This window comes from Lontra canadensis, unplaced genomic scaffold, assembly GCF_010015895.1.
Source record: "Lontra canadensis isolate GAN:19392208 unplaced genomic scaffold, GSC_riverotter_1.0 scaffold52, whole genome shotgun sequence".
Taxonomy (NCBI): Eukaryota; Metazoa; Chordata; class Mammalia; order Carnivora; family Mustelidae; genus Lontra; species Lontra canadensis.
Window position 1 is genome coordinate 9964744 of NW_022631046.1, and position 25980 is coordinate 9990723.

General features: G+C 38.8%; 1 protein-coding gene across 1 annotated transcript in view; it reads right to left on the reverse strand.

Annotated features, from left to right (window-relative positions):
• The window catches only part of LOC116877492 (uncharacterized protein C3orf20 homolog), a 114127-nt gene that overhangs the window by 78390 nt on the left and 9757 nt on the right, over window positions 1-25980 (reverse strand). Inside the window, exons 3-5 of the mRNA XM_032874253.1 lie at window positions 15127-15587; window positions 10988-11086; window positions 8631-8730 (exon numbers count right to left, since the gene is read on the reverse strand). Coding sequence (XP_032730144.1) covers window positions 8631-8730; window positions 10988-11086; window positions 15127-15587 — 660 coding nt within the window. The remainder of the gene's footprint in view (window positions 1-8630; window positions 8731-10987; window positions 11087-15126; window positions 15588-25980) is intronic.

Here is a 25980-nt window from a genome sequence, read left to right on the forward strand (position 1 = left end):
AAAAGCAAAAATGAACTACTGGGACTACATCAAAGTAGCAAAGAAAACAGTAAACAAAACTAAAAGGCAACCTACGGAATAGGAGATGTTTGCAAATGTCTTATCAGATAAAGAGCTGGTACCTAAGATCTATAAAGAACTTATCAGAGTCAACAGCCAAAGCATAAATAATCCAGTCAAGAAATGGACAGAAGAGGGGTGCCTGGGTGGCTCAGTGGGTTAAGCCTATGCCTTCCGCTCACATCATGATCTCAGATGGAGCCCTGCATCGGGCTCTTTGCTCAGCAGGGAGCCTGCTTTCCCCTCTCTCTGCATGCCTCTCTGCCTACTTGTGATCTCTCTTTCTCTGTCAAATAAATAAATAAAATCTTTTAAAAAATAACCAACAGCCACAACAAAGTATTTAAAAAAAGAGAGAGAAATGGACAGAAGATATGAACAGACGTTGGTCCAAAGAAGACATCTAATTGACCAACAGACACATGAAAAAATGCTCAACATCCCTTGGCATCAGGGAAATACAAATCAAAACCACAGTGAGATACCACCTCATACCAGTCAGAATGGCTAAAATTGACAAGTTGGAAATGACAGATGTGGGGAAAGGGGAATCCTTTTACACTGCTGGTAGGAATACAAGGTGGTACAGCCACTCTGGAAAACAGTATGGGGGTTCCTTAAGAAGTTAAAAATAGTCTATCCTATGACCCAGCAATTGCACTACTAGGCATTTATCCCAAAGATACAAGTGTAATGATCTGAAGGAACACGTGAACCCCAAAGTTTATAGCAGCAATGTCCACAACAGCCAACTGTGGAAAGAGATAAGATGCCCATCAACAGATGAATGGATAAAAAGAAGTGGTATATATATACAATGGATTATTACTCAGCCATCAGAATGGATGAATACTTACATTTACATAGATGTGAATGGAACTGGGGGGTAATATGTGAGCAATATAAGTCAATGAGAGAAAGACAATAATCATATGGTTTCATTCATATGTAGAATATGAGAAACAGTGCAGAGGATCATAGTGGAAGGGAGGAAAAACTCAATGGGAAGTAATCGGAGAGGGAGAGAAACCATGAGAGAAAATATAGGAAAAAAACTGAGGGTTGCTGGAGGGGAGCTGGGAGGATGGAGTAATTGGGTGATGGGCAATAAAGAGGGCACGTGGTATGATGAACACAGGGTATTACATACAACTGATGAATTAGTGAACTCTACATCTGAAACTAATGATGTACTACTATCTGTTGGCTAATTGAATTTAAGTAAAGAAAAACAAAGCAGTACTGATTAAAACAGTATGGTACTGGCATAAAAATACTCACATAGATCAATGAAATAGAACAGAAAACCCAGAAATAAACCCACAATTATATGGTCAATTAATCTTCGACACAGGAGGAGTTAATATACAAAGAGAAAAATTCTCTTCAACAAATGGTGTTGGCAAAACTGGCCAGCAACATGCAAAAGAATGAAACTGGATCACTTTCATATATCATACACCAAAATAAACCCAAAATGGATTAAAGAACTAAATGTGATACCTGAAACCATAAAAACCCTTGAAGAGAGCATAGGCAATAATGTCACTAAAATTGGCTGTAGCAACATTTTCCTAGCTATGCCTCCTGACACAAGAGAAATAAAAGCAAAAAACAAACAAACAAACAAACAAACAAAAAACTATTGGGACTACTTCAAAATAAAAAGCTTCTGCCCAGCAAAGGAAACAATAAATAAAACTAAAAGACAATCTATGGAATGAGAGAAGATATTTCCAAATGACATATCCGATAAAGGGTTAGTATCCAAAATATATAAGGAACTGATACAATCAATACCGAAAAAAACAAATAATTTAATTTAAAAATAGGCAGAAGACATGAACAGACATTTCTCCAAAGAAGTCACTGCAAATGGCAAGCAGACATAGAAAAAATGCTCAATATCATTCATCAGCAGCAAAATGCAAATCAAAACTACCATGGGGTATCACCTCGGACCTGTCTGAATGGCTAAAATAAAAAACACAAGAAACAGCATGTGTTGACAAGGATATGGAGGAAAAGGAACCCTCAGCTCTGTAGGTGGGATTGGGAACTGCTGCAGTTACTGTGGAAAACAGTATGGAGGGTCCTCAAAAAATTAAAACTAGAATCACCCTATGATCCAGGAACTGCACTACTGGGTATTTACCCCCACTCCCAATACGAAAATACTTATTCAAAGAAATACATGCATCCCTATGTTTATTGCAGCATTATCTACAATAGCCAAATTATGTAAGCACCCCATGTCCATTGATAGATGAATGGGTAAGGAATATGTGGTATATACACAATGGAATATTATTCATTCATAAAAAAGAATGAAATCTGTCTTGCAACAACATGGATAGAGTTAGAGAATATAATACTGACTAAAATAAATCAGAGAGACAAATGCCATATGATTTCATTTATATGTGGAACTTAAGAAACAAAACAAATGATCAAAGGGAAAAAAGAAAGATAGAGACAAACCAAAAAACAGACTCTTAACTATAAAAAACAAACTGACAGTTACCAGAGGGGAGGTAGGTGGGGGGATGGGTGAAGTGGGGGATAGGAGGATTAGAGAGTATACTTAGGATAATGGGGAAAAAAGGAATTGGAAATAATATAGATGATTAATGAAGAGTGAGAGGTATAATAGCCACACTGCTGTTAGCTGGGGAGTGCTGGGGATGGGAGTCCCTAGCAATCAGCAAGGGTGACTGGCCCCTCTCATGGAAGCAAGAGGGGGAACTTCTCAGCAAGTCCTATGGGAAAGGAACCAGACCCAGGAGGGTGGGCAAGGGCCAGATCTGCCACTCAAAAATGGAAATGCTTGACTAAAACAACTGGTTTCTCTTGCTGTTTGCTTCTTCTTTTGTTTTCCTCCTCCTTCCTTTCTTTGTCACATTCTCATGAAAATGTAACCCACTGTCAGAAGTGGGCTAAATTTTTGAATAATGTGACAAAAAAGTAAGCACTTATAAATTGCTACTCTTCCCTACACCAGAACACACATATGCCACTCCATTTATAAGCATCAAAGCCTAACAACACACTTTTATAGACCAACTGGAAACCTGAGTCTAATGACCATTCACCAAACCCACATCTTGGCCCTTTCATTCAATGCCTAGACATGATTCTATTTTTCTGTGACTCTCTACAAATGGAGCTTTTGGATTATTCTTAGGAAAGGTAAGTACGCCTCTAAGGTGTACATACCTATAATCATTGAGAGAGAGAGAGAGGAAAAAAAAAGGGATGGTCCCCTTCCTTCCCTGCAAGGCAAAAAATCAATATACAAAAGCTGTAATGCAAAAAACCCCAATGCAAAATCTCCTACCTTATATGAAAGCCACGAATACTCAAGAGTAGATGACTATAATTCAGGGAAGTTCCTCATAACTCCTTTAAAAGTGGTGAGTGCTTCCTTTTCCAACCCTTTAATAAGTCCCTAGGAATTGTATCATGGTATCACGTAAAGACTAATCAGCCTCTCTGCCAACAAAAGGCTGCCATTCTCTGCCTTTTCTCAAGGAACTGGCAGCGGCAGCGGTTTTGCTCTCTTACTGCCTGAGGACCAGAAGTTGACCTCTGGATTCTCCAGTAGGTGATAATTACCACCAAACTGATTAGTTCAACAAAGGAGCCCTAATATTTGCATAAAAGGTTTCTTGGGAGTTTTGGGTCATTCCTAGGAAAAGTCATTGCTAGGGCTTACAAAAGAATCCTTCGCTAAGTCAGAGTTACCCAATTATCCCAGCCCTCTGGTATCTGGACCACTTTGAGAGACAGGCTGGAATAGAAAGGGAACGTCCTCTCAAGTCAAAACTGCCTAAGAATTTAAGCTAAATTCAATATAGTGGGGGCTTTCAATAAACATAAGTAGTGAAGGATGCTTGGACATTGGACAATATCCAATTCCATTTTACAGATGAGGAAGCCAAAGTACAGAAAAGGGAACTGATAAATGCTAAACAACAGTTACTGTTTATCAAGCATTCACTATTGTCTACAGATTGTGCTAAATTATTTAACTGAATGATTTCATGTAATGCTTTCAATAACCCTATGAGGTGCATTCTTGTAGTACCTCCATTTTTTTTTTGTTTTTTTTTTTTTTAAAGATTTTATTTATTTATTTGACAGAGAGAGATCACAAGTAGGCAGAGAGGCAGGCAGAGAGACAGACAGAGGGAAGCAGGCTCCCCGCTGAGCAGAGAGCCCGATGCGGGACTCGATCCCAGGACCCTGAGATCATGACCCGAGCCGAAGGCAGCGGCTTAACCCACTGAGCCACCCAGGCGCCCGTACCTCCATTTTTTATGAGGAAAGTAGAGCTGTTAGAAGCAGAATGAGTACCCCAAATTACATGGCTGGCAAACAGGAGCATGAGATTTGTGTGAACTCCAAAGCTTGAGCTCTACACCTTTATAGACATTGCCTCTTGTACCCCAGGTCACACAATAGAAATGGCAAGGACAGTGTTGGGAGCAAGCCTGGGATTCCCAGTCTAATGCTTTTGTACCACCATGTCCTAATAGTAAACACGAAAAAAATCAGAAGACTAGACCTTCACCAGTTACAGCCCAGAGACCTGATTCAGTCCCAATCAAAAGGTCCAGGTAAACACTGTCTGGAGGATGTGCTCTGCTCTGAGGGGTGCCGTGGGATCTGGTCTGGGATGGGAGGGTTCATTGTGTTTGTGAGACTAGACTTCCTGTGATAAGAAAAGAGAGTATGTTTCAGTGTGCACCTGCCAATGGAGTAAGACAAGATTCTGCTCTAATTTTCCTTGGTCTGACTTGATATTAAACTTCTATAATTTTCTGTGTGGAGCAAATGTGATAGGAATTTGTCAGGGGGCAAAAGACAATAGTTCTGATTCGTCTAAAACTGCATTTCAGGGGCGCCTGGGTGGCTCAGTGGGTTAAGCCTCTGCCTTCGGCTCAGGTCATGATCTCAGGGTCCTGGGATGGAGCCCCACATCGGGCTCTCTGCTCGGCAGGGAGCCTGCTCTCCCCCGACCCCGCCTGCCTCTCTGCCTACTTGCGATCTCTCTGTCAAATAAATAAATAAATAAATAATCTTTATAAAATTACATTTCATCCAGCAAGCATTTTTTTTTTTCAATCTACATGCTATCTCTCACCCTGGAACCAAGGGATGTTAAGGTTTGGCTGATTTTCTTGCAGAGATGCTTTGTAATGCAAACATTACAAAATTTTACATGTGTTCTTTTTAAAGCTTGGAGTCCCTTGGGAACGAATTCTAGAAATTCTCATTGTTAAAAAACCACTCCCTTGACAAAGTTTATTACTGTGGGTCACATATAACGGCATCATACTCATCCCTGGGGCTGTGCCCCAGCTAAACTCACCTCCTCCCTCTATCCTGCCAAGCCATCTCTTCTTGGTTCTAATCCTACTTGTTTTAAGAAACCACTTCTGACAGTACCGGTTCATTACTAAAAAATGCTTTGTGCTTGCTTGGTGCTTTAGTCTCTGCAAAGTACCTTTATATAGGCTGAGTCACAAGAACCTGCTATGGGAAGCAGAAGACTTGTTATTATCCCTAAATTAATAAAGGAGCAGAGGTTCGGGAAGTTCAAGTGACTTTCACAAGATCCCACGCCATTGACTAATGAACCTAGATGTTTGGACGCCATTTTTTATTTCAGCTTTTGCTTTAGTCTTTATTTTTTTAGAGCAGTATTAGGTTCACAGCAAAACTGTGTGGAAAGTACAGAGAGTTCTCATATACTCCCTGCAAGTTTGTTTTCCCCCATTAAAATACACCGCCTGCTCCACATCACTTGAAGTCTTTTTAAACTTGAAAAACTAATTCTAATTTTACCTGGAAGAATAAATTGGTAAAATTGTTTAAGCTGCTTTTGATGTAGAAAGAATCTGCACAAAACAAACAATAAATGTTAGCTATTATTATTAGCACTCAATAAATACTAGCTATTATTATTATTGGCATGGGAGAAATCAAGCTAGAAACTTCATACCACACACACACAAATTTCCAACTAAATGGAGAAAAAATAAATTAAAAATAGAGTAGGTTTATCTAATTTTAGCATGAGGACAGATTTTTCCAGTAATAAAAACAAGGGCGAGAAATCTTAAAACAAAACATTGATCATTGTACAATAATAAAAGTTAGTTTAAATACTAAGCATAGGTGGCATTTTTTTTTGTTTGTTTGCTTGTTTTTTGAGGGAGAGAGAGAGTGCACAGGAGTGGGGAGAGGCAGAAGGCGAGAGACGATCTTAATTAAGCAAGCTCCACACCCAGTGAGGAGCTCAATGTGGGGCTCAACCTCACAAATGTGAGATCATGACCTGAGCCGAAATCAAGAGACAGACGTTCAACCAACTGAGCCAGCCAGGTGCCCTTAAGCATAAGTATTTTACAATAACAACTGTAATATGATGTTTAAGTTTAGATACTAAATTTACCAATATACTAAATTTACTAATTTGAATTTTAAAATTCCTGGTGATTCAACCAATAAAGAGTGATTTCTAGTGAAACTATACTGAAAATTTGAAATAATTTTTTCAATTTTTTAAAAAATTTCAAAAAAATAAAAAAAAAATAAAAAATTACACTAGAGGGGCACCTGGGTGGCTTGGTTGGTTAAGCATCTGCCTTTGGCTTGGGTCATGATCCCCAGGGTCCTGGGATCAAGACCCCACATCAGGCTCCCTGGTCAGTGGAGAGCCTGCTTCTCCCTCTCCCTATGCTATTCCCCTTGCTTGTCCTCTCTCTCTCTCCCTACCCCCCCAAATAAATTAATAAAATCTTTTTAAAAATTTCACTAGAAATTATTCTTCATTGATTAAATCACCAGGAATTTTCAGCACGAGATCTAAAATCTTAACCAAGCCTGGGCTCTGGGCCTGCTCTGCCTTTTCCAGTCTTAAAGGGCCTTAAAGAGAGAGACACCATTAAAGAGACAGAGTCAGATGATTGAAGACCCTTTTTTCTCAGTCCTTGCACATGCTGTTCAATTCTTGTCCAGAGCAGTAAAGGCCAGGATTTTAGAAAAATCTAATAAAGAATTTCATTTTACATTATAAGATCTCTTAACAATTTAGATTTATCAACAGTATTAAAATTTGTTTGCTTCTGCTCTAAAATTTCCCATTTTCCAATTACTTTTTTTGCATGTAATTTTATTTTGTTTTATTTTATTTTATGTATGTTTTAAAGTTTATTATTATTATCATTTTAAATAATCTCTCTATCCAACAAGGGGCTCGAACCAATGACCCTGAGATCAAGAGTCACACAATCTTCTGACTGAGCCAGGCAGGTGTCTCTGTGTGTATGTAATTTTAAATACTTTTTTAAAAGATTTTATTTATCTATAAGAGAGAGAGAGCACGAGCAAGAGAAGGGGAAGAGGGAGTGAGAGAAGCAGATTCCCCACTAAGCAGGGAGCCTGACACAGGGCTTCATCCCAGGACCCCGGGATCATGACCTGAGTTGAAAGCAGACACTTAACCACTTAACCGACTGAGCCACTCAGGTGCCCCTTAAATAAGTATTCTAAATACTAAGCATCTATCACATTTGAAAGGCACTCCACAGAGCATTAAGTGGTTATTTTCACACCGAAGGCCAGGTGGAAAACGAGTGAAAACAAAGCATGAGTGAAAGTGGGTGCACTTTGGAGTCAGATGGAGCTGGGTTTTACTCCTGGCTCTGCCTTTTTCTAGCTGCGTAACTTGCAACAAATTGCCACACTTCAAGGCACATTAATTTCCTTATCTGTAAAATGGAGATGGTAATTGCCTTTCTCTCATGGGGTTGTTCTGAGCAGTATAGATAAACGTAGAGCATCAGCTCCACTGTCTGGCCACAGAACAGGAATTTTGTCAATGCTTGCTCTGGTTCTTATCACTTCCTAATTGTTTGATCTGTCCTCTGTTGATTAACTTGCCAAGTTCACTTGCCAAGATGGTTAGTTTCCCATTTAAGGTGACAAGTTTCTTGGACATAGGGACCAGTCTCCTATTTCCTTAGAAAGTGCTTTCCCTACAGCTAGTACTCCTTTTCTTGACTTATCTCTTCTCTCTCTTCTGCACTGTTTTCACACAGAATCCTGTACTGGTCACCTGACAAGGCTGAGTGACTGATAAAGTTTTGTACTACAGAGTGACTTATTTCTGAGTTACCAGGAAAAGAAGGGTTTGTGTGTGCATGTGTGTATGTATTTTTTTTTTCGTATTACAGATACAAGGCAAAGTGATAGAGTGACTTGCCCAGGGTCCCACAGGCTCTACATCTCTTCTTGCCTATCTACCCATTATGTGCCTCATAAAAGTATGATTCTGAAGACTGCAGGGGTGCGTGGGTGGCTCAGTTGGTTAAGCATCCAACTCTTGGTTTCTGTTCAGGTTGTGAGATCCAGCCCTGCGTGGGCTCTGGGCTCATCAGCGAGTCTGCTTAGGACTCTCTCCCTCTACCCCAACCCCTGGGTGTGTGTGTGCGCTCTCTCTTGTTCTAGCTCTAAAATAAACATAAATCCTTAAAAAATAAAGATTGCAGAAGGCTCCTTACATTTGAATGGTGGCTTCTTGTAGTCTCTTCACAGCATTACTGAGGATTGTCTTCCATTTCAGAATTTCCAATTTTGAGTCAGAATGTTGAAAGATCCAACCTTAAAACAACAATGCACACATTAACTCAAAGGGATATTTAAAAATTTACCCAAACTCAGTACTCACTATATAAACCCTGCTCAGCCATCAATCTATCTAGGCCTACTTGAAAAAGGAACCAAAATCCAGGGGTACCTGGATGGCTCAGTCGGGTGAGCTACCGGCTCTTGGTTTCAGCTCAGGTCAAGATCCCGGGGTCGTGGGGTCAAGCTCTGGGGTCCAGCTCCACACTCAACAGGGAGTCTGCTTGAGAGTCTCCCTCTCCCCTCCACTCCCCCACCCTTGTGCTCTTGAGTGCAGGCACTCTTTCTCTCAAATAAATAAAACCTTAAAAAAAAAACAACTCAAATCCATTCATATTAAAGTATAAGTAATCAGCTTAAGAATTACCTCTCCTCAGGAGATTTGCACTAAAATGGCTTCAAAACTGTAACCCCCAGGAATTAAATCCCTATGATGTCTTCTGAAGTGTTCGAATCCCTACACACCCTGTGGACCTACAGATCAGATTCTTTAGCATCCCCCAGACTCGAAATCCCATCTCTCAAGAGAGAGCATTTTACTGGTAGTCAGCACACTTGGGATCTATTCCTGAGTCTCCTTCATGGACACTGGAGGAAAAGAAGCACTTTCTTTCTAGGCATGGGGCATGTGAATTTAGGGCTGGCAGTGACTATCTCCTTCACTATGTGAACCAAGCCTAACTGTAGAATTTAGCCAAGCAGAGATGAACAGGAAAGCGCCTCTGCAAGCGCTGAGTCCCACATCCTGCCTTGGACCTTTGCTCCTGTAGTTCTTCCTTTAATCTTTTGAGCTGCCCCCAGTATACTAGCAAAGAATTTTCCTGTTGCTTAAGCCAGTGTGAGGTGGGCTCTTATCATCTACAGCTTAAAGATTCCTGACTAACATAACCACATTCAGGTTCATCATCACTGGATCATGAGAATCATGCTAACTCTAGATTAGAAGGATTGAACAAACTCCATCCCAGTTTCCTTAGGGTTAAATAACGTAATTCCAGCTTCTTGCTTTGGGATTCCAATCCTGCCCCTTAATGCTTAAGGCCTTGCTTCTTACTCACAGACTATTTGCTTGCCATTCAACTGCCTCCCAAGGGATTTCCTGTTACTGACTTTACCCACCTATTTGGATTCCTTGACATTTTCATGCTGAACCCTCAGGATAGCTTATGATTTATTTCATTCCTATTTGCTGTTTTGCCATACTTACTGGGCTTGTTCTTAGCATATGCATATTTCCTCAATATCTATCCCACTCCAGTTAGTCCCAGTCATAAATTTTGATTGCTTAATATATCAGATTCAGAAACATATGTAGGGTATTGGGAGGTGTGAGAAGACACCTGACTCCTAAAATCACATTCTCTAAAAGCAAAAACTTTCAAAGTTCTTAGGTTATGATGAAAGTTCATAGGTTATGATTAAAAAGGTTATGAAAAGCAAATCTATGAGACCCAGGGCAGCCAGCCCCAACTCCTACTCACTCCCTGAGCCACATGAAGTTGGCTATGTTATGTCTGTATTTCAAGGAATGACAAGGTTCCCTTTCCCAATAATCTATATCCAATCCCTTTTACAACATCATTCAGGGATAGACTGTATTCTTTCTAGATTTGTGTACTCATAATGTTCCTTGAGAAATCTCCTTTATAACACTTAATTTAAAAACCAAAGCTTTGGGGCACCTGGGTGGCTCAGTCCTTAAATGTCTGCCTTCAGCTCAGGTCATGATCTCAGGGTCCTGGGATCAAGTCCTGCATTGGGCTCCCTGCTCAGTGGGGAGCCTGCTTCTCTCTCTCCCACTCCCCCTGCTTGTATTCCTTCTCTCACTGTGTCTCTCTCTGTCAAATAAATAAATAAAATCTTTTTAAAAGAAAGAAAGAAAGAAACAAACAAACAAACAACACAGAAGCTTTGGTTTCTAGTCCAGGTTGGTATGTTTTTGTGATGGAAGGCCCTGGCAGGCAAGTCATTATTACCGAAGTTGGTTTCTCAGAACCAAGAAGAAAAAAACTCCCAGGGCACCAGAGTGGAGAAATCATGGAACACTGGTTTAGAGGGGATGCATTTGGAAACTTTGACTAGGAATCCATGAACTTAAAAGCCTGGCTTTGACTGAGGTGGTACTAAGAGGATAACTAGGAGAAAGTTTCCAAATTCAGGGAAGGTAAGTGATTCTCACTCTGGCTGCTCATCAGAGTTGACCCTAATTTGGATGGGTATAAAGGGATCTTACCATTTTCTAAACAGATCTTGGATAACAGCGAGAAGTGGATGACAACAGGTAAATTGTTATCCTGGGGTATGTGGGCATTTTGGTTTTGGTCGACAAGAGCTAGGAAAAAAGGAAGGAGAAGGAAGATGAGGGAGGAGAGGGGAAAGAGAAGAGAAAGTGAGTATTTTGCTAGATCATCAACACAAAAATCAGTTGTCAACATTTTAATATTCTTACCAGGGCATTGGCAAAATTTTTTGTAAGAACCCATAATGACCCATGAAATATTTCCATTTGCTCTGGAAATGAAACAGCTTTTTTTTTTTAATTTTTAAATTTTTTTATGAAACAGCTTTTTAACTTGAAAATTCCTCTATATAATTTCTTGATTTACTAAAAGATTGTATTATTGCTTTTGTTCTAAGAATAACCATGACTAATATTTATTGAGTACTTACTATATGCCAGCCACTATGCTAAGCACATTACATGCATTATATAATTTATTTCTCTCAACAAAGTTCCACCATTAATCTTCTCATTTTACAGATGAGGATTTCAAGTAAGTCTAGAATAAGACCTAGAAAATTTTCTAGGACTTGTTCTAACAAGTTCCTAGTGATGTTGATGCACTGGTTCAGGGACCACCCACACTTTGAGAACCACTACCACAGAGCCTTTCAATCTCTTGATTAACAGCAATCACTTGTCCTTAAAAAGTATAAATTGTATTGCTAGAATTATCTTGTTAAAGCAAATGTACTGGGCTTCATGAACCATTAGGAGCCTATAATAATACCTATATACTGAAGGGTTACTCTGAGGATCATATGAAAGAATGGAGATGATGATGATGATGATGATGATGATGATGATGATAACAACAACAAGCACATAAGTACAGTCTACCACTGGGTGATGAATGGAAGTGTTGAATCACTCACTATACTGTATGACTGAAACTAACATGACACTGTCCCTTAATTGGAATTTAAATAAAAACTTTAAACAATAAGTAGTGTCTACTATACTTTGATACTTTTCCAAGTGCTTTAGTTAACTTATTTAATATTCAGAACCACCCTGGAAGGAGGTACAATTTGCAGTACCATGTCACAGATAACAAAACTGAGGTAAAGAGGGGTTATGAAATATGCTCAAAATATGTAAGTAGTAAGTGCAATAGCCAGGATTTTGACCCAGGAATCCTAAGAGCAAAGGCTTAGTCACTCCAGTAGATTATTTCTCTATCTCTGAGGGGCCTTGTAGAGATAGCTGCCACTACTATTTATTCTCATTGTCAAAATCTTTATCACTACTATAACAGCAGAATGAGAGTTAGGGATAAAGTAGCAGAAAGAACACTATACTGGGAGTTAAAAGACCAGGACTGGGGTCATAGCTCTATCAGAAACTGTGACTTTAGGTAAGTTACTTGATGCTTTGGCATCTCAGTTTTCTCCATGGTGAAACAGAATCCTATTAGCTACCCCACAGGGAAATCTGGACAACTAAATTAGATAATGGCTAGAAAGATCCCTATGATCTGTAAAATATTATAAATGAATATGAATTTAATATTTAAAATATCATTCTTTTGCTACATTGAATTCTGCTTGTATATATTCAACACAATAGAAATGAAAGTGAGAAATCGTAAAGTCCTGAATTTAAAGCTATATTCTGGGGATAAAAGCGGGATCTACCAGTGCTCTCCGCAATGTAGTGCTAAGCTCTGCTGTGGTTCCTCATCCTTTTTTAATCATGTGTCTGTGCCAGTCACCCATATTTCCCTATCAAGGTTTCTGAAATTATTATCAGCAAAAATTTCAGATCCTTAAGGTTTTATTATTATTCTTAACAGTCTCGCGTTTGGTACTTGCAAATGCTCCCCCCCTCACTGCTTTTTTTTTTGTTGTTGTTGTTATTGTGGATATGTAACACAAAATTTACTATTTAACCATTAAAATATTTTTATTGTGGTTAAATTTGCAAAACATAAAATTTACCATTTTAACCATTTTTAAGCATATGGTTTTGTAGCATTAGGTTCTCAATGAAACTCTGTACCCATTTAGCAGTAACTCCCTATCCTTCCCTCCCCACAGCCCCACAGAGACATTCTACTTTCTGTCTCTATGTATTTGATTACTTTAGGTACCTCATGTAAGTAGAGTCATACTTTATTTGTCCTTTTGTTTCTGGCTTATTTCACTTAGCATGATGTCTTCAAGTTTCATCCACATTACTACCTGTATCAGAATGTCATTCCTTTTTAAGGCTGAATAATATTCCATTGTATGTACATACCATAATCTCTTTATCCATATACCTGTCAATGGACATTTGGGTTGTTTCCACCTTTTGGCTATTGTGAATAATGTTGCTATGAGTATTGGTATACAAACATCTGTTTGAGGGCCTGCTTCCAATTGCCTCTAGTTGAAGACAACTTCATCTAGCCCTTAAATAAGTTTTAAGAAATTTTTCAAATACAATGTCTGACACAAAATTAAAAATAATCATATTCACAGGGAGTCAAGAGAACATGAATGAGAATAAATAGACACAAAAGGAAAACCTAGAAATAAATTCACATAAATATGCCCATCTGATTTTTGAGAAAAATGTAAACAGGATAGTGTCTTTGGAAAACAGTTTGAACGTTTCACATAAAGGTAATCATGGGGGAACCCAGGTAGCTCAGTCGGTTAACTGTCTGCCTTCGGCTCTGGTCATGATCCCAGGTCCCTGGGATCAAGCCCCACACTGGGCTCCCTGCTCAGTGGGGAGCCTTCTTCTCCCTCTCCCTTTGCCACTCCCCCTGAGTATGCTCTCTGTCTGTGTCTCTCTGTGTCAAATGGATAAATAAAATCTTTTTAAAAAAATAAAAACAGGGGTGCCTCAGTGGCTCAGTCATTAACCCCTGCTTATGTTCCCTCTCTTGCTATCTCTCTCTCTGTCAAATAAATAAATAAAATCTTTTAAAAAATAAAAATAAAATAATAAAAATAAAAGCAAACACTCAATTGCCACATAGCCCAGTAATTGAACTTTTGGCAATTTACCAAAGAAAAATCAAAACTTACATTTACACAATTCCTATACATGAGTGTTTTAGCAGCTTTCATAATAGCCCCAAATTGGAAAAAACCCAAACTACCCACATGTCCGTCAAGGACTGATTAAACAAACTGGTACATTCATACCATGGAATACTGCAGAGCAATAAAAAGGAACAAACTACTGATACATATGACCTGGATGTATCTACAGAGCATTAAGCTGACTGAAAAAAGGCAATCACCAAATTTATACATCATTTGATTCCACTTATATAATATTCTTGAAATGACAAAAATATAGAAATGCAAAACACATAGGTTAAAGAGGGTGGTGGAGAAAGAGGGAAGTGGGTATGGCTTCAGGACATGAATGATCCCTACCTTGACAAAAAAGTTTTGAATCTTAACTATATCAATGTCAATATCCTGGTTGTGATACTGAACTAGAGTTTTACAAGATGTTGCCATATGGAGAAAATGGATAAAGGGGATATGGGATCTCTCTTTATGTGGGTCTATAATCATCTTAAAATAAAATGTTAATTTAATGGGGTGCCTGGGTGGCATAGTCCATTAGGCATCTGACCCTTGGTTTTGGCTTAGGTTGTGATCTCAGGGTTGTGATTTCAGGGTTGTAAGATGTAAGAGTTCTGCGTTGGGCTCCGTGCTGAGCACTGAGTCTTCTTGGATTTCTCTCTTCCTCTCCCTTTGCCCCTCCCTCCCCTCAAAAAACAAACAAACAAAAAAACCCCTTAAAAAAAGTTAATTAAAAAAATCATGTATGTGGCTACCATCATATTTCTGTTAGACCCTGTACAGTAAAAGAATTTGTAGGATCCCTTGAGGCAGAGTTCATGTCACATGAAGTATAATAGATGCTTTCAATGAAAGCACTATACATTTTTATATCTTTCTCCTGACACTAATACTTACTAAATTTACTTCACTAATACTTCACTCTTACTAAAATTGTTAACACAAACCAAATATCACTAATAAAATGTTTTGTCAATTTCTCTCTCAGTGCTATTTTTATTCTTTTTCTTTGAAACTTGGAGGATTAATTTATAAAACTAACTAATAACTTCTACTTACCAGATGAAACATCATGGTCTTTTTTTGCTTTCACAAGATGTTTTTCCTTATGATATTCCTCTCTTGAAAAGCTGCTGATTTGGATCACGGCATTGGGATCTCTTTGCAAGGCAGTGTTTTTCTTCAAGCCTGAACTTTTGGATGCACACTTAAAAGCACCTTCAGTAAGATCATGCCAACTGTAATTCATAAGATTTACAATTCCCTCAGGGTAAACAATGTGATACTCAGCATACTTCTGCAGTATCTCCCCAAGTTCATGCAGTATTTCGGAAGCAATGAGTTTATATTCCTCAAATAGATCCTTTTGCAGGTGTATTTTGGATAACGGGGGAGAAAACTGGGCAACAATAGGAGATGTTGAGATGTCAAATGAGTAGAACACATCTTGCTCCTCAGCTTCAGCTACTGTAGTTAGTCTTGCTTCCTTTAGTTCTTTAGAAAGTATACTCTTTGTATGGCTGTAAAAAAACATGTATGAGCCGTAAAGGTATTTTATCTTCTTTAACCTGGTAGTTCAACTTCTAGAAATCCATCTTAAAATGTATATACCTTAAAAGGTGTACAACATCTGTGAATAAAATTGCTAACTATAACACTTTTTGAAATTAGAAAAAAATGAAAGAAATCTAATGACTCATAAGGATATAGCTAAAAAAACATGTCATACTCATACAATGAGCAGCATGAAAAATTGCTTGGAAAATTGCTCTTAATAATTTGGGAAAATGCTTATGTTATAATATATAAAGACTATACACAATTGTATATGTGGGGTGTCTTCAAATGTATAATATACATATATCATATATCTGGTAGTACAGAGACTAAGCAAATATCCTCCAAAAGTAAATTATCAGATTGTGGAAGTCATTTTTTATTGTCTTTTTTAGTACTTTTCTTTCTTTCTTCTGTTCTTTCCCCTTTCTTTTTTTCTCTTTCTTTCTCTTTCTTTCTTTCGTCAGTTCCACGCCTACTTGAACTCACGACCCCAAGAGACTCACATGCAAGAGGCAGCATGCACTACCTCTGAGCCAGCGAGGCACTGTTCTAACTTTTCTTCAATGAATATTTATTATGTTTATACACAGAAGATAAAAACATACGTGTGTATTGCTTATTCATTACTATTATAAGATAAGACAGAGGCCATTTCTTCCAGAAAGCCTTCCCTGAATTTCTCAGGTTAGTCTACAAACATGTGCTGTGTTCCCTTAGCCTATCTTACATATCCCATCAGATGTAACTATATTATACTGAAACTCCAAAGCAGCAACAGAAATGGATCCACAAAGGGACTAGGTGTGTCAGATAACGGAATTTTCAACCATTGTTTATGAAACAACTATGTGTAACATTTTAAAACTTAAAAGTGTTTTTCCCGGGGCGCCTGGGTGGCTCAGTGGGTTGGGCCCCTGCCTTCGGCTCAGGTCATGATCTCAGGGTCCTGGGATCGAGCCCCGCATCGGACTCTCTTCTCAGCGGGGAGCCTGCTTCTCCCCCTCTCTCTCTGCCTGCGTCTCTGCCTACTTGTGATCTCTCTCTCTCCGTCAAATAAATAAATAAAATCTTTAAAAAAAAAAAGTGTTCTTCCCCTTTTGGTAGTAGCATCTAGGTAATTTAAAGTAACCTTCTCTTGGAGACAACTAGAAAAGCTGCATAAAATTAAAAAAAAATCTTAAAGGCTACAGACAGCTAACAAGAGAGTGACAGTCATCACTCAGATATTACTATCAATATCTGGAAGATGGAATACAAAGAGATAAACCTCATATTTTCCCTCCTTGTGGAAGGTCAGGGGTGGGGAAGGAAAACTTACTAATTCTAGAGGAGGCATCTGAGAGACTTAAAAAGTGGTCAGCGCTTTTGATAGCTTTGTAGTAGCTAAGAGTTCAAAATTTGGAGACTAGGGCGCTCCATGGCAGGGTTACTGGTTGAGACCCAAAAGGCTGTGTACTAGGAGTAAGGGTTATCCAGAAGTACACCTAGACCAGCTCATTACAACCCAGTTTCAAATTATCTTACTTCTTGACATTGAATTAAGGCCACCTCAAAGTGTTCTAACCACAAGCCTCTGACAGAAACAAATGTAAATCTCCTCCAGTGGAAGCGAACTTCATCCTAGCCCTCAAATTATTTTTAAAAATAATTTTCAAATACAATATATGACACAAAATGTTTAAAAAAATAAAACAAGATTGACAAGGAGTCAGGAGAACATGAATGAGAGCCAGCAGGAACAGCAATTAATAAAATAGAACCATAGGGAGATACAGATTTAAAATAACTCTGCTTACTATGACCAAGGAAATTGAGAACTTCTGCAAAAAACTGAAAACTACATGCACACACCCACATACATGCACACATATAAATAGTGCATATCTGAAAAAGAATCATATAGAAATTATAAAGCTGAAAAATACAATAACCCAAATTAAGAACTCTGTAGATGGGTTTAACAGCATATTAGACACAAAGCTGAAGGGAAAATTAGTTACAAGAAAGACAAGTCAGAAAAAAATCTTCACAATGAAGTATGGAAAGATAAAATTGAGCAGAACTAAGATTATAAAATACCTATTTATTTAGAGTCATCAAAATTTACTATTAATTTAAAAAATAAAAGGAGGTGGGGTGCTTGGGTGGCTCAGCTGGTTGAGCGCTGACTCTTGATTTCAGCTCAGGTCATGATCTCAGTGTCATGTCATGGAACTGAGCCCCATATCAGACTCTGCACTCAGCAGGGAGTCTGCTTGGGGTTCCCTCTCTCCCTCACTCTCTGCTCCTCCCACTACTTGGGCTCTCTCTCAAATCAATATACCTTAAAAAAAAAAGATGACATGGAGGAGGATCCTTTTGGCGAATTAAAACGTGTATTATTTAACCTACACCATGAATTTACACACATACACACACACATACATGTTGAATATATATATACATATATATATATAATTTTACATACTTACAGGTTTTTAAAAGACAGAAATCTTATTTTAATAATCTTCATTAACAATTATAATGACACTATAAATGTGTTTATCACTTTATAGTTAAAGTAGTTTCACATATACCATTTTATTCAACTCTCAAACTAACTCTATTAGATAGGTATTACATTATTTCTGTTGCATAGTATTCTATGTATACAAATGTAAAATTATGAACTATTTATTAAATACTAACTTATTGATCTAAAAATTTCAATTACAGGTGGTTGATATTGGACTAGGTATTTCAACAACAGGGAGGTAAATCTTTTTTTTTTTTAAAGATTTTATTTATTTATTTGACAGAGAGATAGAAAGCACAAGTAGGCAAGCAGCTGGCAGAGGAAGAGGGAAATGCATACTTCACAACAAGTAGGGAGCCCAAAGTGGGACTCAATCCCAGGACACTGAGATAATGACTTGAGTCGAAGGCAGACACTTAACCGACTGAGACACCCAGGCACCCTGGGAGGTAAATCTTTTATCTCTCTTATTACTGAAGAGGAAATGTATTCAAGGATAAGGACTTTTCAATGAAACTAAATTTAAAAAAATATTTAATATCTTAGTGAGGAGAACTCATCTGGGCCTCTTCAATTTCTTTTGTATATTCTGGAGTATTAAATATAAAAAATGGACTGGGGTTGTCAAATGAATCCAGGAAAACGCCAGCCTAAGCAATATTTCTTGTGACAGTGAACAACTTTCTGAAAATCCTGTGAACTAGGTAGCTCAAGGCCAGAATTCAGCAGCGAATAGCCAAGGGCAGGATGGGGCAGGATTCAGAGATATATTTTCTTTGGCTTGTCTGGTGAAGTATGCATGTCATTTTAAAAATTGGATTAGTTGCCAGTATCTGAGGACCAGAAGTACTCTGTGAAAATCCACATTCCAAATTTCTCTTAAAAATGGAAAGAACAGGAGTTTCGGTAGGGGGAGGAGTCAAGATGGCAGAGAAGTAGCAGGCTGACACAACATCAGGTACCAGGAGATCAGCTAGATAGCTTATCAAACCATTCTGAACGCCTACAAATCCAACAAGAGATCGACGAGAAGAAGAGCAGCAATTCTAGAAACAGAAAATCAACCACTTTCTGAAAGGTAGGACCAGCGGAGAAGTGAATCCAAAGCAACGGGAAGATAGACCGCGGGGGGAGGGGCCAGCTCCCGGCAAGCAGCAGAGCAACAGAGCACAAAATCAGAACTTTTAAAAGTCTGCTCCACTGAGGGACATCACTCCAGACGTTAAGCCAGGGTGAAGCCCACACGGGGACAGCGTGGCCTCAGGTCCCCACGGGGTCACAGAAGGATCAGGGCTGAGTGTCGCAGAGCTCACAGGTATTAGGGGAAGCCGGCTACAGGGACAGAGCTGAGGAGTGAGCTCTCAACTTGGGGTTACCTTAAATTGTGGTCTGTGGCACAGGCCACTGCTCTGTGAGGAGAGACCCCACAAGATCTGGGGAAACCCTCCTGGAAGAGCTTAGGCATCTGCGGGGTTCGGAGACTCCAGGTGGGGCTGTGTGCCAGAGACAGAGATGCTTGGTCACAGGCTGGGTGACCTTGCAGCGCCACTGGAGGCCAGGGAGACGGGAGTGATTGAGCGCTTTTCTCCAAAGGCGCACTGAGGAGTGGGGCCCCGAGCTCTCGGCTCCTCCGGGCCAGAGATGGGAGGCCGCCATCTTCATTCCCGTCCTCCGGAACTCTACGGTAAGCGCTCAGGGAACAAAAGCTGCCGAAAGCAAACCGGAGCAGATTACTTAGCCTGACCCTGGTAAGGGCGGTGCAACTCCGCCTGGGGCAAAGACACTTGAGAATCACTACAACAGGCCCCTCCCCCAGAAGATCAACAAGAAATCCAGCCAGGACCAAGTTCACTTACCAAGGAGAACAGCGGAATTCCAGAGGAGGAGAAAGCAAAGCATGGAATTCATGGCATTCTCCCCATGATTCTTTAGTCTTGCAAAGTTAATTAATTATTTTTAATTTTACTTCTTTTTTCTTCTGCTAATTTTTTTTAAACTTTTACCCTTTCCTCTTTTAAGTCACTAGTTTATCTTAACAATGTCTTTCATAAAAAAAAATCGTTTTTGAACCTTCATTATTTTAGTCATATTTTATCCTTCATTGTATCTAACTTTATTTTTTGTATACACATAGGGTTTTTTCTTCTAAAAAAATTTGGGGTACAACTTCTTCAAATAGATCAAAATACACCTTAAACCTAGCACAGGGCTTTGTTCTAGTCTCCAGCCTGAGCAAATTATCTCCACTTTAATTTTCTTTATTCTCCCAACCAACTTATCTTATCAACTCCTTCTTTAGAGATTTAAAAAAAATTTTTTTTTCATCTTTACAGTCATATTCCATCCCTTCATTGTGTTTGCCCTTATATATATTTTTCATTCTTTAAAATTTTGGGAGGTAGTTTCTTCTAAGAGACCAAAATACTCCCAAAATTAAGTGGGTAACCCTGTTCTATTCACCAGTCTAATATATATATTTTTTCTTTTTTTTTTCTTTTTAAAATTTTTTTTTCTTTTTTAAAATTTTTTTTTTTTAAGATTTTATTTATTTATTTGACAGAGAGAGATCACAAGTAGGCAGAGAGGCAGGCAGAGAGAGGAGGAAGCAGGCTCCCCGCTGAGCAGAGAGCCCGACGTGGGGCTCGATCCCAGGACCCTGGGATCATGACCTGAGCTGAAGGCAGAGGCTTTAACCCACTGAGCCACCCAGGCGCCTAAAATTTTTTTTTTCTGAACTTCTTTTACCCCTTTTCTTCCCCCCACAATTAGGGGTCTCTTCTGATTTGGTTAAAGCAGGTTTTCCTGAGGTCTTTGCCACCCTTTTAGTATTTTATTCTCTCCTTCATATGTTCTTATCTGCATAAAATGACAAGGTGGAAAAAAAGAGAAAAAAAGAACAAGAGGCAGTACCGAAGGCTAGGGACCTAATCAATATGGACATTGGTAATATGTCAGATCTAGAGTTCAGAATGACGATTCTCAAGGTGCTACCCAGGCTCAAAAAAGTCATGGAAGATATTAGAGAAACCCTGTCTGGAGAAATACAAGTCCTTTCAGGAGAAATAAAAGAACTAAAATCTAACCAAGTTGAAATAAAAAAAGCTATTAATGAGGTGCAATCAAAAATGGAGGCTCTTACTGCTAGGATAAATGAGGCAGAAGAAAGAATTAGTGATATAGAAGACCAAATGACAGAGAATAAAGAAGCTGAGCAAAAGAGAGACAAACAACTACTGGACCACTAGGGGAGAATTTGAGAGATAAGTGATACCATGAGATGAAACATTAAAATAATTGGGATTCCAGAAGAAGAACAAAGAGAGGAGAGCAGAAGGTATATTGGAGAGAATTATTATAGAGAATTTCCCTAATATGGCAAAGGGAACAAGCATCAAAATCCAGGAGGCACAGAGAACCCCCCCTCAAAATCAATAAGAATAGGTCCACACCCCCTCATCTAACAGTAAAATTTACAAGTCTTAGCGACAAAAAGAAAATCCTGAAAACAGCCCGGGAGAAGAAGTCTGTAACATACAATGGTAGAAATATTAGATTGGCAGAAGACTTATGTGCAGAGACCTGGCAGGCCAGAAAGAGCTGGCATGATATATTCACAGCACTAAATGAGAAAAACATGCAGCCAAGAATACTATATCCAGCTAGGCTATGATTGAAAATAGAAGGAGAGATAAAAAGCTTCCAGGACAAGCAAAAACTAAAAGAATTTGTAAACACCAAACCAGCTCTACAGGAAATATTTAAAGCGGTCCTCTAAGCAAAGAGAGGGCCTAAAAGTAGTAGTTCAGAAAGGAACAGAGACAATATACAGTAATAGTCACCTTACAGGCAATACAATTACACTAAATTCATATCTCTCAATAGTTACCCTGAATGTAAATGGGCTAAATGCCCCAATCAAAAGACAAGGGTATCAGAATGGATAAAAAAAACAAAACCCATCAATATGCTGTCTACAGGGGCGCCTGGGTGGCTCAGTGGTTAAAGCCTCTGCCTTTGGCCCAGGTCATGATCCCAGGGTCCTGGGATTGAGCCCTGAATCGGGGCTGTCTGCTCAGCAGGGAGCCTGCTTCCAACTCTCTCTCTGCCTGCCTCTCTGCCTACTTGTGATCTCTCTGTCACATAAATAAATTTAAAAAAATATACGCTGTCTAAAAGAAACTCATTTTAGACCCAAAGACACTTCCAGATTTAAAGCGAGGTGCTGGAAGACAATTTACCATGCTAATGGACATCAAAAGAAAGCTGGGGTGGCAATCCTTATATCAGATCAATTACATTTTAAGCCAAAGACTATAATAATAAATGAGGAAGGACAGTATATCATACTCAAAGTGTGTGTCCAACAAGAAGATCTAACAATTTTAAATATCTATGCCCTTAACATGGGAACAGCCAACTATATAACCAATTAATAACAAAATCAAAGAAACACATTGACCATAATACAGTAATAGTAGGGGACTTTAACACTCCCCTCACTGAAATGGACAGATCATCCAAGCAAAAGATCAACAAGGAAATAAAGGCCTTAAATCACACACTGGACCAGATGGACATCACAGATATATTCAGAACATTCCATCCCAAAGCAACAGAATACAAATTCTTCTCTAGTGCACATGGAGCATTCTCCAGAATAGATCACATCCTGGGTCATAAATCAGGTCTCAACCGGTATCAAAAGATTGGGATCATTCCCTGCATATTTTCAAACCACAATGCTCTGAAGCTAGAACTCAATCACAAGAGGAAATTTGGAAATAACCCAAATACATGGAGACCAAACAGCATCCTTCTAAAGAATGAATGGGTCAACCAGGAAATTAAAGAAGAATTGAAAAAATTCATGGAAACAAATGATAAAATGAAAACACAATGGTTCAAAATCTGTGGGACACAGCAAAGGCAGTCATGAGAAGAAAATATATAGTGATAAAAGCCTTTCTCAAGAAACAAGAAAGGTCTCAAATACACAACCTAACCCTAAACCTAAAGGAGCTGGAGAAAGAACAACAAAGAAAGCCTAAACCCAGCAGGAGAAGAGAAATAATATAGATCAAATCAGAAATCAATGAAATAGAAACAAACAAACAAAAAAAACCCCAACAGAACAAATCAATGAAACTAGGAGCTGGTTCTTTGAAAGAATTAATAAGATTGATAAACCCCTGGCCAGACTTATCAAAAAGAAAAGAGAAAGGACCCAAATAAATAAAATCATGAATGAAAGAGGAGAGATCACAACCAACACCAAAGAAATACAAACAATTATAAGAACATATTATGAGCATCTCTACACCAGCAAATTTGATGATCTGGAAGAAATGGATGCATTTCTAGAGACATATAAACTACCACAACTGAACCAGGAAGAAACAGAAAACCTGAACAGACCCATAACCAGTAAGGAGATTGAAACAGTCATCAAAAATCTCCAAACAAACAAAAGCCCAGGGACAGATGGCTTCCCAGGGGAATTCTACCAAACATTTAAAGAAAAATTAATTCCTATTATCCTGAGACTGTTCCAAAGGATAGAAATGGAAGGAAAATTTCCAAACTCATTTTATGAGGCCAGCATCACCTTGATCCCAAAAGCAGACAAGGATCCCATCAAAAAAGAGAACTACAGACCAATATCCTTGATGAACACAGATGCAAAAATTCTCACCAAAATACTAGCCAATACGATCCAACAGTACACTAAAAGGATTATTCACCACGACCAAGTGGGATTTATTCCAGGGCTGCAAGGTTGGTTCAACATCTGCAAATCAATCAATGTGATACAACACATTAATAAACGAAAGAACAAGAACCATATGATACTCTCAATAGATGCTGAAAAAGCATTTGACAAAGTACAGCATCCCTTCCTGATCAAGTCTTCAAAGTGTAGGGATAGAGGGCACATACCTCAATATCATCAAAACCATCTATGAAAAACCCACCACAAAAATCATCTCAATGGAGAAAAATGGAGAGCTTTTCTGCTAAGGTCAGGAACACGGCACCGATGTCACCACTACTATTCAATATAGTACTAGAAGTCCTAGCCTCAGGGTGCCTGGGTGGGTCAGTGTGTTAAAGCCTCTGCCTTCGGCTCAGGTCATGATCCCAGTGTCCTGGGATCGAGCCCAGCATCGGGCTCTCTGCTCAGCAGGAAACCTGCTTCCCCCTCTGTCTCTCTCTGCCTGCCTCTCTGCCTACTTGTGATCTCTGTCTGTCAAATAAACAAATAAAATCTTTAAAAAAAAAAAAAAGAAATCCTAGCGTCAGCAATCAGACAACAAAAAGAATTAAAGGCATCCAAACTGGCAAAGAAGAAGTCAAGCTATCACTCTTTGCAGATGATATGATGCTATATGTGGAAAACCCAAAAGACTCCACCCCAAAACTGCTAGAACTTATACAGGAATTCAGTAAAGTGTCAGGATATAAAATCAATGCACAGAAATCAGCTACATTTCTTTACACCAACAACAAGACAGAAGAAAGAGAAATTAAGGAGTCAATCCCATTTACAATTGTACCCAAAACCATAAGATACCTAGGAATAAACCCAACAAAAGAGGCAAAGAATCTATACTCAGAAAACTATAAAGTACTCATGAAAGAAATTGAGGAAGACACAAAGAAATGTTCCATGATTATGGACTGGAAGAACAAATATTGTGAAAATGTCTATGCTACCTAAAGCAATCTACACATTTAATGCAATCCTTATCAAAATTCCATCCTTTTTTTTTTCAAAGAAATGAAACAAATAATCCTAAAATTTATATGGAACCAGAAAAGACCTCAAATAGCCAGAGGAATATTGAAAAAGAAAGCCAAAGTTGGTGGTATCACAATTCCAGACTTCAAGCTCTATTACAAAGCTGTCATCATCAAAACAGTATGGTACTGGCACAAAAACAGACATACAGGTCAAAGGAACAGAATAGAGAACCCAGAAATAGACCCTCAACTCTATGGTCAACTAATCTTCGACAAAGCAGGAAAGAATGTCCAGTGGAAAAGAGACAGTCTCTTCAACAAATGGTGTTGGGAAAATTGGACAGCGACATTCAGAAAAATGAAACTGAACCATTTCCTTACACTATACACGAGAATAGACTCAAAATGGATGAAGGACCTCAATGTGAGAAAGGAATCCATCAGAATCCTTGAGGAGAACACAGGCAGCAACCTCTTTGACCTCACCCACAGCAACTTCTTCCTAGGAACATCGCCAAAGGCAAGGGAAGAAAGGGCAAAAATGAACTATTGGGACTTCATCAAGATCAAAAGCTTTTGCACAGCAAAGGAAACAGTTAACAAAACCAAAAGACTACTGACAGATGGGAGAAGATATTTGCAAATGACATATCAGATAAAGGGCTAGTATCTAAAATCTATAAAGAGCTTATCAAATTCAACACCCAAAGAACAAATAATCCAATCAAGAAATGGCAGAGGACATGAATAGTCATTTCTGCACAGAAGACATCCAGATGGCCAACAGACACATGAAAAAGTGCTCCATATCAATCAGCATCAGGGAAATACAAATCAAAAACACAATGAGATACCACCTCATACCAGTCAGAATGGCTAAAATTAACAAGTCAGGAAATGACAGATGCTGGCAAGGATGCGGAGAAAGGGGAACCCTCCTACACTGTTGGTGGGAATTGCAAGCTGGTGCAACCACTCTGGAAAACAGCATGGAGGTTCCTCAAAAAGTTGAAAATAGAACTACCCTACAACCCAGCAATTGCACTACTGGGTATTTGCCCTAAAGATATAAACATAGTGATCCAAAGGGGCATGTG